Source organism: Phyllopteryx taeniolatus, chromosome 5, assembly GCF_024500385.1.
Source record: "Phyllopteryx taeniolatus isolate TA_2022b chromosome 5, UOR_Ptae_1.2, whole genome shotgun sequence".
NCBI lineage: Eukaryota > Metazoa > Chordata > Actinopteri > Syngnathiformes > Syngnathidae > Phyllopteryx > Phyllopteryx taeniolatus.
Window position 1 is genome coordinate 7,509,981 of NC_084506.1, and position 19,575 is coordinate 7,529,555.

At 40.3% G+C, this 19,575-nt stretch overlaps 1 protein-coding gene across 1 annotated transcript in view; it reads right to left on the reverse strand.

Moving 5' to 3' along the window:
• tmtc2b (transmembrane O-mannosyltransferase targeting cadherins 2b) overlaps positions 1–11,881 on the reverse strand; it is a 90,571-nt gene extending 78,690 nt beyond the window's left edge. Inside the window, exon 1 of the mRNA XM_061772889.1 lies at positions 11,446–11,881. Coding sequence (XP_061628873.1) covers positions 11,446–11,528 — 83 coding nt within the window. The 5' untranslated portion in view covers positions 11,529–11,881. The remainder of the gene's footprint in view (positions 1–11,445) is intronic.
• Between the last annotated feature and the right edge of the window lie 7,694 nt (positions 11,882–19,575).

A 19,575-nucleotide genomic window follows, 5' to 3' on the forward strand; every position in this document is an offset into this window, starting at 1 on the left:
CTTCTGCTCCTCTTCTCTCTGGCCAGTTCAAAAATGCTAACCAGAGCACGTACTTCCTTTAACAAGTTCACTAAATTGGTTCTGACAGATTTAGTCCGCAAAGCTGCAGCATTTCTGCTCCGTTCAAACTGAGAACATTGAGGTCTTGCTTCCATCCCACAACCAATGTTTGAATTGCTCCTTCTTGGAGTCCAGGGGGAACTGCAGGACCACACAACCCTTTCCCCTCTTACAATGGACAAAGGCATCGCAACTGAACTGGCCAACTTGTGTTATAACCTTAACCGAGAACGAAGCGAAGTAGCCTTCTCCCTTCCTTAATGAAAAGGCAAATCATACCATCTTATTGAAATTTGGGGAGCGGGCAGGGAATTTCGGATTTTTGACAGCTCAGGGATCTTTGCACTGTGTGCCCCTCTTATCCATAGTCTTGTTAATCCTATTAATATGAAGAGGGCCAAGAGCCTGAGAGTGGCCGCAGCTTAAGAGCCATCAGCCTGCATTAGCGTTTGAAACACAAACCCACGTCTAGACCTACTAAGTACTTAGACCCAGGAGTCAAATCATCGGAGGTATCATGATGGCAGACAACCTATAGCCGGTATTTACCAATCACTTCTCCCTTGGGGAGTGCACAGAGCTGACGCAACAGATGTGCCACATTATTGGATATAAATCCCCTTAATCTCATTTTGGTGGTCAAAGAGCACATTAGAGCAGTCATTTTTTTCACACACTGTATTCCTTGGCAGCGTCAAAGCTCTTCACGCATTATTGAGTAGCCGCGTTGAATGTCCGCTCTGCTATACTGACCATGTGAAGGATTTATTTGTTGGACGATCCACTACAGCATTGCTTTTTATTTCCATTTAAGGCGATTACTATCACTGTGTGCAATTCCGTCTGTGTGCACAACTGTACATCTGGGCTCCTACTACCACATGAAGTATTAGGAGAGATAATCTGTTGGCTTTTAATTAGAACACATGGCAAAGAGACTCAAGAACACTGAAAGAGGACTAGGGCTGACATGTTGCACCGTGCAGTCCAGTTGATCTGTTACGCTTCGATCCACAGAAAGGCAAGCGCAAAACAATTCTACACATGGCCCGTTTCTCTTCCTACTGCGCACCAGTCAAATAATTACAAAGCATCTGATATATGCAGTTTTTTCTGGCTTGGTTTCAGCACAGCGAGGGATTTGAAGACACGACACGCTTGGTGGCTGCCCATGAGCAACTTTCAGCCACGCAGGAGGTCGTGGGCCACCAATGTGGCACATCACAAAATCAGTTGAAGTACATAAAATAGATAGATATTTATCTTCGTGCCTCAGCAGACTGCCGTTTGCCCTTGTAATCGAGGGAAGCTTGTTAGGATATCCTCAGGTTCATACTATGTGATTAAGTCCACATCATGTTGTGTCTGTATCATGTTTCTCAAGAGTCTAGACACCATCTGGAAAATCCACTGGTATCAGGTGAGTATGATGCCTTGTCAAAAATGTTAGGGTTACTGAGATTACAAGGTGTTACTAAAATGCTCACCATTAACCTCCTACTGTTCACTCACAAAACATGTCTGGGATGTGACTGAGCATCTGATAGATGTCACATAACATGTCTGGAGTTAGCAATTTTTCCTTGATTTTATTCTTAATATCCTTTTTTTCTGTCAAATTTTATTTGTCGTGTCTTACAATAATGGTGAGTTGAACGGTATTTGAAACTTAAATCTAAAACAACAACAACAACATTTTCCCATCATGGAGTGTTTTGATCACTGCCAATTTACAAAATATATTTCATACAAATTTTAGACACATTTGTTGGCATTGTTAAGTATTGCTCTTAAAGGGACAACAAAATGGCCTGCTCGTAAGTACATTTGGTACGATCGTGTGTGTTGTATGCAAACATGTACAAATCAGACCTATTTTGGGTTACTTGAAAAAGACGTGTTTTTCATTAGAATGAATGTCAAGAAAATAAGCCCCAACCATAAACCCTTAACCGCTACGAAATTGTGGCAAAGTAGAGCATTTTAAAGGGAAAATATATTGCAGCATGTTAGTGATTTGTGAATGGAGTACCCTTAGGACACAGGCACAGTGATGTTCATGTTATGCAAAATGTTTTGGGTTTTTTTCATGATTTCCTACTAGATTCTGATGAAAACATAATTGACTATTTACATTGCTCTCAAAACGGATTTTAAATGTTGATCATTTTGAAGTGCTGCTGTTTGTTCTTATTAAACCAACCTTGTTAATTTTTATTGCATGGTACAACTGAAGGTAGGTTTGTTTGGACAAATATAATGATGACAGCAAAAACAGCAGAAAATAGTTTATTTTAAGAGCTGATATCTAGCCCTTTTCCATGGTTTTCTTGATAATACCAAAATCACTGGGAATAAAATTAAGCTTAAGCATGTCAAATAGCACATACTGTAAGGTATTATGGAATCGGCTGCATTTTTGTCTGTTAGTGTGCCTTGTTTGCGGTTGGGTCCATTCCCTATCCCCGCGAATAGTGGCGCTCACTGTACATACGTTCTCCAGTTGCAAATGCATATTGTGAAGGTTTTAGTTTTTAGTTTTCTCAGTATCGCCTGACTTAAAGGAACGCAACACAAAATCTTAACATTTTTACAATAGCACGGGAGGTCAAAACTAATAGATGTGAACTTGATGAAAGTGAGGGAGAAAAAGCATTGTATCTTGTCGGTGGTTTCCTGACCTATCCATGAACTGAATACATGTAAAATTCTAAATCCTTATAGAATTGGAAAAATGCCATTGGATCTTGTTAACAACCCACAAACATATGAAAGTCCCTTATTAATTTAAGTAATTTAAGTTCTTTTCTGCCCAACTAGCTTACCTTGTATTTGCGGGGAGGATGAAAGCTGCTATTTTTTTACCCTTGCAATAAATTTGTTGGAAAATGGAGCTTAGGAAAATGGAGCTGCAATCTATTTGTGGTCATAGTCTGAGTAAATCTTTCCAGGCTGACTTAGGGAAAGATGGTCACACCAGCAGTATCAACATATCAGAGTCATCTTTTTCTGTGAGATAACTAAACCACACTAAATTGCTTACCTCTTTTGTAATTATAAGGCAAAGTTAAAGGAAATCTGTGAGGTCAATCAGAATAAAAAATTTAAGGAAGGACTTGATTGAGTTGTCATGTGATACTTGTGAATAATCAGTAAGGCCTCTTAGCCTCATCTAAGGCCAAACATAAGTATTCCTGTGTTCTGTTGTGTAAACCGAATTTTAGGGCATTCAAAACTGCCCCCATGGTGAAGATTGGCCAAAGCTAAGAACTAATCATTAGTATGTAGTTGGGAAAACTACATCTAACATCAAATTTCTGTAATAGAGTTCATTTAGAGGAACTAGTCAGTATATCTACAGGGCTCTCATTTGATGTGCATCCCGCATCTGAGACTCACAAAAATAAGCAGGGATGCATAAAGCACGGTGAATCTGCGTCCACAGGTGAACAGCTTTGCTTACCCACGTATGTGTGTGTGTGTGTGTGTGTGTGTGTTGCTGAAGTGGTTCAGCGAATCACTATCCACTAAAATGTCAGCCAGTACAATGCTAGCCAGTAGCCAGTAGCCAATCAGAAGCAGAGTAGAGCGGGTTATCGGTCCATAAATACAGAGGTGGGTAAAGTAGCCAAATTTTTTAATCAAGTAAGAGTACTGTTACATGACAATAATGTGACTCAAGTATAAGTAAAAAGTATTCCTCCAAAAAATTACTTGAGTAAGAGTAAAAAGTACACAGTGAAAAGACTACTCAAGTACTGAGTAAATCGTGAGTAACTTGTTGTTGCTTTTAATCAGAGCATGAACATCAATAAAATAAAATAAAAAAATGCAAATGTGCCAACTCTGTGTGTGTGTGTGTATACAGTGTGTGCGAAATTACCACATACCCCAAGAGATGCATGTTTTACAGGGATTTGTGATAAAATAGGGCGAATGTGGGCTAATATGCAAAAATGGTTCAGTTGTTAAGATTTGTTAAATTGAAATATGTAAACTTGTTTGAGACTTAGGCGGCACAGTGACCGACTGGTTAGCACATTTGCCTCGCAGTTCTGAGGACCGGGGTTCAAATCCCGGCCTCGCCTGTGTGGAGTTTGCATGTTCTTCCCGTGCCTGCGTGGCTTTTCTCCGGGCACTCCGGTTTCCTCCCACATCCCAAAATCATGCGTGCTAGGTTGACTGAAGACTATAATTTGCCCTTAGGTGTGAATGTGTGTGCGTATGGTTGTTCGTTTCTATGTGCTCTGCGATTGGCTGGCGTCCAGTTAAGGGTGTACCCCGCCTCTCGCCCAAAGATAGCCGAGATGGGCTCCAGCATGCCCGCGACCCTTGTTAGCATAAAGCGGTACAGAAAATGGATGGTTGGATGGATGTTTGAGACTTCACTGTGATGTCAAGATGCCAAACAGACCACACACCCCTGGGACTCTTTCACTGAGTGTGGGGCCTCTCAATTATTGCGACAAATAACTCATGAATATGCGAATTGCTTGTGTATCCCCGCCCTCATCCTCTCGTCCTATAGACTTTTATAATTTACATAGTCAATCCCACCACACTTCAGTTTTACAGCCGGGTTCACGATCCTTGTCCTACATGCTTCTTCTCCTGTCCTTGTCCTGTTCGAGCTTGTCCTGTCCTTCCCTCACAGGGTGTAGCACTACAGCCCCATTCAGCACTCATATTTAATGTTTTCATTGTTGTTTCTCATCGTGTTTACAATTACTGCTTTGTCTTTTGTCTTCGTTTCTCTCTCGCCTCTAGAAACTTTGTTCTGTTCGATTCTGATTCTCAATAAACTTCAATTATAATACTAAGAAACCACAGCGGAAGCTTAAAAACTCCCCTGTGACACAGTAAAACCGTTTCGGCATAAAAGGGATACAGATCTTCCATTCTGCTTGACCTAACAGCTGAACAGGACAAAAAAAAAAAAAAAGCTGCCAAACAGAAAAGGGGAAATTGTAACTTTTTTTTACTTTTCTGAAGTTAAGCGCTTTATTGGAACACATAACTTACTCTTTTTATTTCCTTGCTCTGATTGTGAAATGCAGGCTTACTATTATTTAGTAAATGAGAGCATATTACACAGCTGTGCTCATACTATATGTTAGATTACCAGGGCAGAATTTGTAAGATGTGTACAATTCTTTATTATGCTCTAATATCATTATATCAGTGGCATAAAAAAAATCCACAGTTTCGTTTATTGTGAAGGTTTTTGAGAAAACATTGTTCTAAAATTGTTTTTATCGTGGCAGTCCTAAACACATATTGAGAGAGAACAAGAGCAATGAATAAAAAAAATAAAAATATTGTACAATCAGTTTAAAAAACAGAGTAACAACTGTAAAGAAATCTACAATATAGTGGGACCGCTAAGCAAGTACCGTGATATAGCGGAGGATTACTGTATCTGTATTCCGTGAAGATAGGTTGCAGGGACTCATTTTTCCAGGGATGGGACTCATTGTTTCCATAAAATGTGCATCCCGGGACACACATATTCTCAAGGGTAAAATGATCTATGCATCGATAAAGAATGTATCATGTATATTTGCAATCACAACTACATGAGATCTACATGATGTCTGTGACATCTGAGACTTCTGATGTCTCCTTCCTGGCAAGAAAAAATATTCAATAAAGCATGGCTCTTTTGCCTCCTCTTCATCCACTTCATACCCTTTCCCTTTAAGCTGCAGAATGAAGAAAAACAACACAGGACCATCTGTAGGCAGATGCTGGAAGATGGAGCTTGAGGCCTGAAGGCTGTGGGGGTATTCAGATAGATTCACGGCAGACATGGAAGCGTGAGGGAGGAAGACAGAGAGAGAGGGAGCGAGAGATGCAGGCAAGACAGTAATTACAGGGGGGAGAGAAAGAAATCCAGACCGGGAAAAATGAGGAGATGTTCAGACTGCTGGGTTGCCGCCCTTGGGCCCTCAACAGAACCACAACCCTAACCAGCCCATCCTTCAATATAGAGTTACAGACCACTGCCATGACACGAGGGGCCAAGGAAGGGGCAACAACGGGTACAGATGAGCATTGTGGGTATTCGTCTATTCTAAAGGTGCATTGTGGACTGAATCCACAAATTAAAAAAAATATTCATGCTTCAGATGGACTGCGGTAGGTAACTCAGAGTTCCATCCATCCATTTTTTTCCCGCTTATCCTCAATAGGGTCGCGGGTTGCTGGAGCCTATCCCAGCAATCTTCGGGCGAGCGGCGTTTTACACCCTGAACTGGTCGCCAGCCAATCGCAGGGCACATATAAAACAAACAACTATTCACACTCACATTCACACCTACGAGCAATATAGAGTCTTCAATCCACCTACCAAGCTTGTTTTGGGGATGTGGGAGGAAACCCACCCATGCAAGGGGAGAACACGCAAACTCCACACAGGCGGCGCCGGGATTTGAACCCCAGTCCCCAGAACTGTGAGGCAGATGTGCTAACCAGTCGCCCACCGTGCCGGCAACTCAGAGTTCATCCTCACTAATAAAACCAACGCACTAAGGCCCTGCCTTACAACTGTCCGACCACTATGCATGACCACCGCTGCCAAGCCCGCAACCTTCGCAGCATCCTTTTACAGTTAAACCTCACCACATCACATGAAAAACTGAGGATGGTGCAGTTCAACACATCTATCATCAGTGCTTGACAGGGAACTGTAAGAAAATGAGAACGTGTGGCTTGAGGCTCTGGGTATAAAATATTCAGCAGCTCAAATGGAAATCACGCATTCACCTTCGTGAAGCTCTGGATCAATTGACACGTGAAATCTTGCTGATAGTGAGCTAATACACTGCAGTATTTCAGTAATTTGCAGCATCATTATGAAGAACAGGAGGAAGATCATCTGACCTTTAACGACAGAGGTCCTGTTTTTATTTAATTTCTCATTTAAAAAAGACCATTCAAGCAACACGTTTTCCTCATGTTTTTGATATTCTAGCTGCTGCTGGTTACTAGTGTGGACTGAATGGGTGGCAAGAATGGGGAAATGAAATGCCAGTATTGTGAGATAATAGCCCATCAGCAATATACAGTATTGGGTGGGGGGAAAAAATAAAAATAAATAAATAAATAAATAAAATATATATAGGAGGTTTTTTTGGGGCAACATTGAACTTAGTTCAAAATTTAGAATTATGAACTATGAACGGAACTAGTTCCTTTTTGGAACGGTGAATTGAACTTTAGTAGTTCGTAGTAGTAGCTCGCATAGAAAATGAACTTTCCCAACACTGAAGGTAAGAAAGAGAAAAATAACAATAGGCAACACTTTGTACACAGTAAATCTCTCTAAGTGTTTACATTTTCAAATGATTTAGTAGGTTACACAAAGTGATTGCTAATATCATGGATTCTCATTAGTTTGATCAAATATACAGTCGACATAGAAGTGAACACATTCCTGTTAAAATACTGTTTTTGTAAAAAAAAAAAATAATAATAATAGTACATTTCAAGAAATTATGGGACATATTGTACAGTGGAATTTTTACACATTCCACACCACACTAGAGGTGTCACAATTAATCCATTAATCAACAATTCATTGATGATCAATTTAATCGACAATTATTTTGATCATCAAATAATCGCTTTGAACCATTGCTTCACTTAAAATTGTCCAAATCCTCCGATTTCAGCCTCCCAAATCTCAACAGTAAATATTCTCTGCTTTTTGTAGTCCTTTGTGGAAGCAGACTGATTATCTAAGACATTTGCAAACATCTGCTTTAACTTTGTAAAACTATGATCAACATTTTTGCCTATTTCATACATGTTATGGACCAAACCAGGAACTGAATCATTATCAATTCATGGAAAAAAATAATAGTCACTTTAATCTATTACAAAAAAATGTATCATTATCTACAGCCATAGTATGAATTTGAGGTTGACGCTTGACTCCCACTCCCAGAGAGACTGAGCCCATCCCCTCCCAATCCCGCTCCTTCCCACTGCCACAGAGATAGGTCCAATTCCATCCCAGTCCCAAGTCAAAGTTATAGAGAATCTCACTCCCATCCTTTTTACCTCCCATTTTTTTCCTTCTTTTTTTTTAAACCTGTCCTGTTCAACTGTATGGCCTTGCAAAAATGGTGGATCTGTATGCCTTTGTGCTGGAACAGTTTTGTTGCGCAACAGGGGAGTTTGAAATACTCCCTCTGCTTCTTTTTATATGTTTGAATTATTCTGATGTTTTTTGAAAATGCAGCCGGTCAGAAAAAGGTTTTGGGGGACAGACAGAGGATCAGAGTGGACAAGGGGACTGACTAGGACCACCGACCCCCCCCAGGACCCAGGGAGGTGCCCAGCCCAAGTGCCCTATATATATATATATATATATATATATATATAAAACTGGCATGTAGTTGAACCTTAAGCTACCTTAGAACTGTATATAAAACTAGTAACCCTTCACATTAATTAGTACCCAAGAAGTAGCTCTCAGTTTTAAAAAAGGTTGGTGAGTCTCAACATCGCTCTCTCCTGTGTGTAATTCCTAATTTTTGTTTATTTGGTTTGGTTTAATCATTAAACTATACCAAATAATCAACAACAATCAGTTAATAGCAGTAATATGAAAAAAATATATATAAATCTTTGCAATAAACTTCAATGCAAAATAAATTTTTCCACGATTTACTGGATTAATGAATGGAATAATTGATTCTAAAAATATGTGATAGTGACAGCCCTAAATCACGCAGATATATAGTACACAAAAAACCTTAACTTTGATCAGTAACTGAGTTAAACTGGTGTACTGATTTAGCCAGAGGCAATGGCACTGCCTGGTTCTGGGATCACTGTGACAAAGTATCCATATTGCATTCCTCTGAGTGCAGCTCTATTGGTGATATCTGCATTTTCCACAACTTTGTACATTTTTATGCCGTACAAATCAATCTTGTCTGCAACCTCGAAGGTGAATATGTCATCATTCGCACAAGCAGCGTTCTCTAAGTTGCTTTGCATCCCCAAATTATATCAGGCTTCTCCTCACACAAGCACACCATTAGCAAGTTATATCACCGTGTGGGTCTGGGAATGTTTTACTTTGACAAATTAGATAGCTCTGGCTCAGCCGCCTCTCCTTGCTGCTTTCTCACCACCAGCAGAGCCCGAGGGGACAGGAGACTGCTGCTAATTACGATCCAGAGTGCAACACGTGCTGTTCAAAACAGATAGCGCTGGATGACAGATAGCCTGCAAAGAACAACCTGTCAAACCTAAGAACACATCAAATAAAATATTGAAAAATTCTTGGCTGGGATTGCAGCGTTTGTGTCAGAAGCCCGGACTAGGCTGGATCACAGCTCAGGTGGCGATAAATAACCTCTCTTCACAGACTAATCAGGGCTTGGCATGCTGTCTTACACTAAAACTTTGAAATTCTGTTGGATCTCTCCAGCAGTCACCTTTCACCTCTCTGCTACCACTCTTTAACGGCTTTATGGACATTCAACATCTGTCTTAAACAGGAGAGCTGGATCCGCCTACGAAGCCTAGAATGCAAGTACAGCAAACACACTGCAGGGAAAGAAAAACTACACCAGCAGAATAACTTGCCCTGGGATTTTTTTTTCTTCTCGCAGGAAGCGTTCTATAGACAGAGCAGTTAGCAGTATTGTAAAGGAATCATGGCAGTAGTTGATGTGGAGGGTGTTAATGTCTTGTTTGTTTCACTGAATGATATCCTCGGGCTGTATTGGAATAGTGGTGGAACATATGTCAAAAATACACACAGCGTCGTTGATGCAAACTCGGAACCTTCCTGAGCTACGGCCAATATAGAAAGTGAACATACAACATCCATTAAAATACCTTTTTATACTAAAAAAAAAATAAAATACGGGGGTATAGAGTACATCATCAGAAAATACAATGTGGCCTTTAAACAGTAATTATGAACTGAAAGAGGAAGCTGGATGCACAAGTACCTCCATTCTAAAAACAATACTTTAAGCAGTGTTTAATTTCATCAGAGCATTCAGTCTTTTTGGGGAGGAATCGATCAGCGAGACACATTTTGACTTGGAAAAGTGCTCCAAATCTGTCTGACACAGGGGGAATCTCTTGTACACAGCCCTCTTCAGGTCGTCCCAAAGATTTTCAACTGGATTTATGTCTTGACGTGGCTGGGCCAATCCTAAAATTGATTTTGTTGTTCAGTTTCAGCTCTTATATTTAATTTTGTATATTTGTCTTGTTTCATTTTTAACCGAACTGAATTTGTTCTTTTTTTTTTTTTCAGCACTTATTCTGTTTTGGTTAGCGGGGTGAGCTGGAGAATACCCCAGCAGACTTTTGGGAAAGAGAGCACAAAACCCAGAATGGCGACCAATCAATCACAGGGCTCATACAGACAGACAACCGCACACACTCACTCGTTGACCCCAGGGGTCAACGTAGAGTCTTTACCTATGTCTTAACCTAATAAGCAGGTTCTTGGAATGTGGGAGGAAGCCAGAGCACCCGGAGAAACTCCACACAAGCACAGAGAGCACACCCTTTGCCGACACCACACAGCAAGGTCGGAGCCGAGATTCTAACTCAGAACCTCTCGAAACCACATGCGCCACTGAAAATTCCACTGTACATTATTTCCCATAATTTCTTTTTTTTACAAAAACAGAATTTTAACAGGAATGTGTTCACTTCTATGTCGACTGTATATTTGATCAAACTAATGAGAATCCATGATATTAGCAATCACTTTGTGTAACCCACTTAAAAAAAAAAAAAAAAAACTGGGCTGCAAAAACAAAAGAGACCAAAGGAGAAAAGCTACTGACCTATATCACAGACTGTGCATGAGAAATAAATGAGCCTGAGGCAGCGACATCCACTCAGCCATCAAATATCAAACAGTGGTGCTTTTTCCTCTCCAAAATGATGGTTCCCAGTGAAGAGTGACAACCCAGTCTATTTTAAGTAGATTGGGGGGGGGGGGGGGGGGGGGATCATAATACTTGAGAGTTCCAGCAGGCTGCACATTGGAACAGTTCTGGGACTTGTTCTGTGGAGTGATTTGTTCTCTGAGCTCGATTATTTGCACGCGGTGAGGAAATTCAAATTCAAGACTACTTTACTTTCTGGAGAATGTAATGCACAACACATACACATCACGCACATTGCAGACCTCTCCTCTTTTTGAAACTAAATGGGAGCTCGACCCTAACCAACTTTAACGAGGTTCACGACCACTTCTGTGATGTATAAAGGTTTGAATAATTCAATGTCCAATGTCTCCAGACAGTCAGAATGTATCGTCTTGATGAATGAATTCGCTCGTCGTGAAAATGCAGTGTCTTGGAGTTGAGTGTGAGTGGCATGTGCCCACGCAAGTACCTGTCATCGTAGCAGAAATCTGCTCCCAGAGTGTTGACGTACAGGACCAGAGCCGCGGCGCTGCACAGCAATTCTGCAAACATCTCTCTTCGCCTGACGTGGGTCCAACAGTAGAACTCAAAAGAAGAATCAAAGATTGCAAAATCCCAAACGTGTGTTCCCCTCGCAGTCGCTGCCTTTGTCAGGGTGTCTGTGCGGTTCCCCCCATCCTCGCTTCAAGTGCACCGAGTGGACACTGCACGGGTCGCGGCGTGTCTAACCCATGTTGGCTGAGAGGCGGAGAGCTCTTTATCTCGCTGGAACTTCGCCAAGGAGAGGAGGAGAGAGAAAAAAAGAAAAAAAAAAATCATACAGCAGAAACGTTTAGTCAACGTGTGACGACGCAACGGTTTCACACGCCTTCCCTTCCACAGGAGGATCCGCACTCTTGATGCTGCGAGACCGCGGCTGGGTAGCCGCTGACCACAACTAAGCTAGCGGTAATGAAACTAGCAACTTCTGCTTACACTTTCAAAATAAAGCTGAGAGTTTTAAAAACCTTCCGCTCATGAACGGTAGTAAAATTAAATGTATTCGACAATAGTGCACATACAGCGACTTGAAATATGTAGCAGTCATACTGACAGTTATTACTTTAAAATATATATATATTTTATAGGAGTTACTAAACAGCTACCCACAGAATGATATAAACCTTGCGCAAAAATGCCAGAGATCTTACTAAGCATTTCGACTATTTTTGTTTTCATATACTAATTGTATTTTTGCAATTATATTCTGATATTTATCGTTTGAAGCAACGCTTTTATCTTTCATCGTTACAACGACTTATATTTCCGGTTTTTGTTTCCGTAAATGCTTCCATTTACTGCACAAAAGCATGTGGCGTGTTAAGCTACAGCGCATGCGCAATATCCTGTTGCTTTGTCCCACCTCACTTGTGGTTCCACAGTTCCCTTCTTATTCAGTGATGACACGTGTTTTTTTTTGTTTGTTTCAGTCGTCATATAAGTTTGATCAAATTAATGTTTAAAATACAAATACGGTTAAATTTAAAGGAAGCCTATTATGTGTGGGTCATTGTTCTGCATTTGTGATTAGCTGACACAATTGACTGTGTCACATCATTGTTACATTTCTAACCGTATGTTATTGCATTTCTTAGCTTTAGTGTACATTAGTATTTGGTGAGTGTTTATTATTGCAGTATTTTAATCTATTGAAAAAAATTAATACGTGATAATTTACCATCACATTATTATTTATCTTTGCCCCATTAACTATGGAATGAACTGTATACGGGACAGTGTGATATCCAAGAGACAGGGGTACCCGATGATGAAATGTTAATTTGTTTCAATAATGTCTTGTTCTTTTCAGTTTAAAAAAAACAAACACTTATCATATATTTTTTAGTGAAATTACAAATTATCTGATTTGATGATACAACATTTATATTACTAGTTTCAGGATTGTCTGAAAAATCCTGTTTTATTGTCAATTTCAAAAACTGTAACCAGTCCACATTCTGTATTGTTGACATTTTATTGCATGGAGAGGCTTTCAAAGAGAATATTTTATTTACCTAAAGTAAAATGGCAACAAGCAGAAAAGACAAAGAAGAAAACCGGAGAAATTTTAAATATGCTCAACCCTTAAAGCAAATATTGGCTGACATTCAAAGGTTGCTGATTATTGATTCAGGTTGTGCTTCATTGCACAACTCCGATGTTATTTAGTTAGTTAGTTAGATGGTTAGTTCGTTTCATAATATACTGTATAAGTGACTACTATTTCTATAAAATGTAATTTATTAAGTGTTTGTTTTTGTAAGGAACTATGGTAACCAAACTTTACGACGATGTTTTAGTGCCACACAAGGGAAAAATCTACCAGCGTGTAAAATAAATGCGTGTGTTGGCAAATGAGAGAGGGAGAAAAAAAAGGGCACAGGGATTTTGTTTGCATGCAAGAGGAAGACCTCCCTGAATGTCTTTGGACCATGGATGGTTTGAAGGAATTACAGGGACACTGCATTGGCAGAAAGATAATTGCTGGTTTGGGATAACGTCTGAGGAGGAAAATCACATCCTTGTGGAAAAGATGAAGACTAAACGTGAGAGTGGTAAAACAGAAAAGTAGTGCTTAAAGCTAGCTTTGGCTTTGCACAGAGCCAAGAAGCTTTATCTATATGTGGGTTTTCAGGGAATGTGAAACAAGAAGATTGATAATATCTATACAGGCTTGCGGTAGATATTTTTGACCACCTGGTGCTCTAATGGTAGCACATGGTTAATGGAAGAAAAAAAAATTACCCATATGTTTGAATGTGAATGGTTGTTCATCTGTGCCCTGCGATTGGTTGGTGATCAGTCCAGTACAAGTCAACTACAATATGCACACACTAATGAGGACAAGTGGTATGGGAACATGGATGGATGGACTGGGTGTCTTTTAAGAAAACAGAAAAAATGTCTCTTAATAATTTTTTTTTTTTTTTACAGTGCCAGCTGACTGTTGTCCTAGAGCTTTAATGTTATGGCCTACAGGCAAAGACAGTTTATCATTTTAATCATCATGGGGGCAATGGACTGTGATTTGCAGATGTGTTCTGAGATTTCCTGAGGCCTTTTAACTAACAGCCACAAATAATCTTATGACTCTTCTAAGTGAGCCCTTGTGTATTCAGGTTTTTTAGTCTGTGCTTAAAAGCAGACTTGACGCCTTTAGGGAACACATGATGGATTGAGACCTTAACTCAGAATATGAATCTTGACACTGTTTATGCAGTCTTTCACTATTAGAACCAAATTACCTTTTAACTGAGATTTAATATCGCAGTCATAAAAATATAGTAGTTTGATCAGGTCGAGTAAATGAAACATGCATCTGCCAAATAAGAACCATTTGTGTGCAAGTTACTTTATTTCGAATGGGGGTTAGCCAGTCTATCCATGTGGCAGCTCCATTAATTGTTAATGGTACTTTGGGTTCACTTTGATAGTCCTTCTCTTTACATGAATTCTGGTTACTTCAAATCAAAATGGCGATAACTACAAGTCAACACAGACAGACAGGTAGGTAGGCAGGCAGGCATACAGACAGACAGACAGACAGACAGACAGACATAAACACAAATGTACCACTTATTCCCTCGTTCAGAGATGCGCAGAAAACAGTTCCAATTTAGAAAAGCAATTAAACTGAGCAGATTGAGCAGTAAACCCACAGTATTATCAAAGCACCCAGTTATAGCTTACTATTCCTTTTAGAATATACTTGCCTGAATAACAGACACGCAATATGATTTCAAAGGAGTTGCACTATTTTTAACCATCATTGCATCAACTGTAAGGTTGTATTTCCACAACATGGTTCAAACAGTCCTATTTCAAATTGTTTCCCTTATGTTTCACAGTTGTAATATGCGTCATGGCAGTGTAAGTGCAGTGTGTTGGAGAAAAAAAAAAAAAAAAAAAAATCCTCCCATGGAATCAGATGTCCTCAGATCAGAATCAGGGCCTCAATCATACGTGGATATCTGCTAATGTGACTCCGATGTAAGCAGACAGATCAGATATAGCCTGTAATTGCGAGCTGGATGTCATCGAAATGTGCCGATCAGTAACATACTCACATCTACCCAAACAATGGGTACCCCTCGTAAGTCAAAACTCCAGTAAATGCTTCGAAATGCAATATCCAATAATTGAAGAAAACAATGTGGGGCTATCCCGCAACCCTGGTGAGAATAAGCGGCTCAGAAAATGGATGGAATGTGGGGCTAGTCCAAAGTTACTGGTATCTGTCCAGTGGCAGTTCTAGACCAGTTTTACGGAGGGTGCCGGTGTTTTGTCAGAGGTGTACAATTTTAAACATGCAGCATGTTTGCACGCACACTCACAAACACACACACGCCACTGCAATATCACTATTTTAATACATATTTACAGTGCATACTGTAGTGCCAGGAGAAGTGGACTCAGACTTCCCGGCATGCCTAGAGCTGCCACATGAGACATGTTTTACATGCAGTAATTATCTGTCAATCGTAATGTTAGATGTTTTTGTGTTTCCCCATAATAGTTGCCTGTGTGTTTTACTTACCTGTTGGTTTTTGTTGTGTTGTTTTACTGTAAGTGAAGGTTCTGTTCTGTGTTGTGACTCCTTGTTTGTTTTCATTCTGCAGCAAGTGTATAGTTGCTGTGCATGAGCTGCTGATGCTGCTGTCTTACTACAGTACTGCATAGTAACTGTTTGGGGGGGTGGGGGGGGGGGTGGGTCCAGGCACAGTGTTAGGGGGGCACTGGCCACCCTACCCCCCCCCCCCCCCCCCCCCCTAGAACTGCCACTGTATCTGTCCATGCCATTCCGTTGTTCTCACTCCTGTTTCTGTACGGGTATATACTGTAGTTGTTTATCTGTGTTTTTAACGTGTGTATGCAGGTTGTTTCAGGTGTTCAGTACGCGTAGTTGCCTTACCTGATGTCCGTCTGGAATTTACAATACTTCCCATAGCTGTCATGATGTTCTTGAATCAACAGCACCTCTGCTGGTTATAGCCAAGTTGTGCACTGCATTTTGCCTCAATTGCTTCAAGACACTGGTAATCCAACCCAGTCCACACTATCATCAAAGTTCTTTATAATCACTTAGTCGATTATAATACTTATTCCTAATGGAGTCAAAACAAATTGGACCTACTAAATCTGAATTGGAAATCAGACCTGCATTGCAAATGTAAGCCTTAGTTGTGCATGACCATCTTAATTAATCTTTGACAAACCTATCCCATAATTCTATAAGACACATTATGTAACTTAAATGAGTGCAAAGGAAAATTCTTGTATCTTCCAGTGAGTTAAATAGCAGCTGCACAACTCGGAGTGGGTAAGAACGGTGTGAAGATTAAACCAGAATGACGACCATGACTGAAACCTCAGCAGTACCAATATGAGTGAGGTTTTGGATAGTGTTTGTTATGCATGACTCTCACAACTAAATCCGCCAAAAAATACAAACCATAACGGTTCCAAAGCAGCTTTTTCTTGAAATAAATGAAGCAGATTTTGTAATGTGCCAGGTGAAATTACAGCAGAGCATGCTAGCCATGGATAATTTTGATATCTCCATCCATGAGCCACACAGTAATGGCCTTAGTTTATAATGTATAGAAAAAGAAAGCACTATGAGATCCAGGAAGCTTTTATAGGCGTCAATAATAAAACAGAGAAAAGTACATAGACAAGGTGTTATGGAGTTGATCTGGGTATACTCTTCAAGTGATGAAAAAAACAAACAATTTTTGTTAACGTTTTAATGTGTGGGATAAAAGTGAGCTCAGAGTAAATAATAACCCCCCAAAAGAGCACATAACACGCGAGTAGATAATAGTAAAAAGTACAAACCAAAGGAGACGTCGAATAAAAGGTCGACGTGAAACCAATACTACAAATATTCAACTAAACTAAACGATGCGGTCTGAGTCACAGCAGAAGGATGACGGCAGGAATAGAAAAAAAATAAAATGAATCTAATCTACACAAGATTAGAAAAAAACTAGGAACTAGAAAAAAAACTAAACATAAAAGTACTCGCACAGAATACCGGATAACAACGAGCAAGTAATAGGAATTCGAGAACATGAAATACTAAAAAGATTGGGGGATGAGCAATTCGAGTCAATAATCTGTCGCTGTCTTTCTGCCTCTGTTCTACCGACTGTAAATACCTTGCCGACAGGTGTGCCACATGAGACTGCCCACCAGCAGTCACCCAAGAAACTGTAGACAGAAAAAAGATACAGCCGACAGGCAAAAAACAGGAACATGACACAAATATTTGACCGTAATGTGGCTGGTTAGCCTAAACATCTCTGTTGTCATTTCAAGCAAATAGAATCAGAATAAAAGGTGCTATTTTTGACATTCCAGGCTTATGTATGTCTGACCAGCATTTGGAGACACACACGCAGGCACGCACGCGCACACTTAGCCATAGAAAATGTCTTTCTAGCATTATGAATCAACCACTTCACTCAAGGGACCATCTCTGTTCTTTCTAACTCTCTGCCTCTTAAACGCACACTGACGACTGGCAGCTTTCTAACTGTAGTGCACAGGATTTATTTTGGATTCCTTCACAACCTAAAAAAGTCCCACGACTGGTACTTTAGTTTTGGAAACTTTTCCAATATTTTATTGCTGCGATGTGACAGGTGACATAAGGTGGATTTCAAGATTCGTTCTCTTTATGCTCAACATAGACAGATTATGTGTGATGGATGCCCATGAATGTAAACCTGTGTTTTTATAAGTGCTGCTACTCGTACATCAATTCCAGGCTTTTTATTTATTTTTGTTCAAAATGCCTCTGATGAGAATACCATCTGATCTGAGATAATTTGTTCAGCAGATGATTGAAAATGACTATTGAAGCAAGGGATCTTTTAAAATATCAATTCAGGTGTCTCTTGGCCCTGTCTCTTTCCCTACTATCTATCTTGATCCAAAAGAAAAGAAAGGTATTGATTTTTTTATTTTATTTTTATTTTATTTTTGAGACTAAATTAAACATAATTACACGGGTTCCTGCTTATGACATTCCTGGCTCTGCTGCAGTCTGGCCCATATTTGAATGAGCTGAGTTGTCACTAGATGACAGCCACAGAGAAGACATAATGAAAACATGTGCGTGACCACTGCCATGACCCAAAATAAAGCCAAGCCATTTTAGAATACTTTGATTTCAGTATCAAAAAATCTAAATTTTCATCTTGAATGCTTCACAGTGAAATATGACTTTTCCCCTTGCTACGTGACAGCATTTCACATTATTTGTTGAAGAGATTGTTTTGCTTATCTTGTGTGAAATGAATGGTAACGTACAGAGGAACTTATAAATGTGACAGAATTTTAATTTTTTTTTAAACAGTGCCCAGCTTGACTTATTAACCTGTCTGATACATGCTTTCATCAAATTCCCCAAGAATCAAGAATTAAGACTTTACACACACCTTTACACCACTATTTCTTGTCTTGCCGAAATTAACCCATTTTGAGGCTGCAGTCCTGTCTCATGCAATTGAGCCAGTATGTGTCTTTACCATAACAATATGAGGCAGATATAGGGGCTTTCAACGAGACAAACAGCTTCTATAAGAAGCTTCTACACAAGCTGAGGCCTGGCTGTGGAAAAAAATAGACTGAGAGACCCTAAAGACAATAAAACCCTTTTTACATATATAGACAGCAAATGAATATGCTTGGGGCACAGGCAGACAGATACTGAGGTCCGCGGACATATTTAAGTCACCAACGGTTATCACCAGCTCAATTGTCTCTTGCCACACCAGCCAAGAGCAGTTAAAATGCTCCTCTCATGCGCAGATTGTTGCGATTACACATCGTCCTCTTCCGCACAGAGATGTCTCCGTCGAGACTGTCATCGTGCCACATTTAAAGGGAATGAGAGGAGCCGCTTTGATTGTTGGCGAATGGAGTCGGCTGTAAACACACCCACAGTGGCGCAGCCCGCCTTTCTAGGATCTGCAGGGCTGCGCTGGTCTACGAAAATACCAACACCGGTCTAACCTGCCATGCCAGATATATGCCCCTTTGTGCCAGGTAATGCCTGCAAGACCAGAAGACACAGGAGCAGACGAGGGGCCAGAGAGGCAGTGCCACACCACGTGGGTCGCCACTACGAAAGGACCAAGCTGGGGAACGCAGAGACAGCACAACCTTGTATAGTCACACCCCAAAGGACACCTGCACAACCCCCCAGTTCTACCCACATACCACTCGCCAAGACACAGTGAGCGCCCCAGGGCACAGCATCCACACTACCAACCCCAACAGGGGCCAAGCACCACAGGCACATCAACCCTATGCTATTTGGTGACCAATTTTATGTGTATTTTTGTCTGAAATAATAATCAACTGAGTTTGATTACATTACACAAATTACAGGCAGATGTCTTTGACATAAGTTTAATAGTCTTAGGAAGCATCTGCTACCAGCTCAGACTGCACCATTTGCATCAGTGTGGTCTTTTGTGTGTTGAACCAACAAGAACCCGTTGCTGTGCAAACATGATGTTTGAGTTAGCAGTGAGCATGTAGTTAAGAG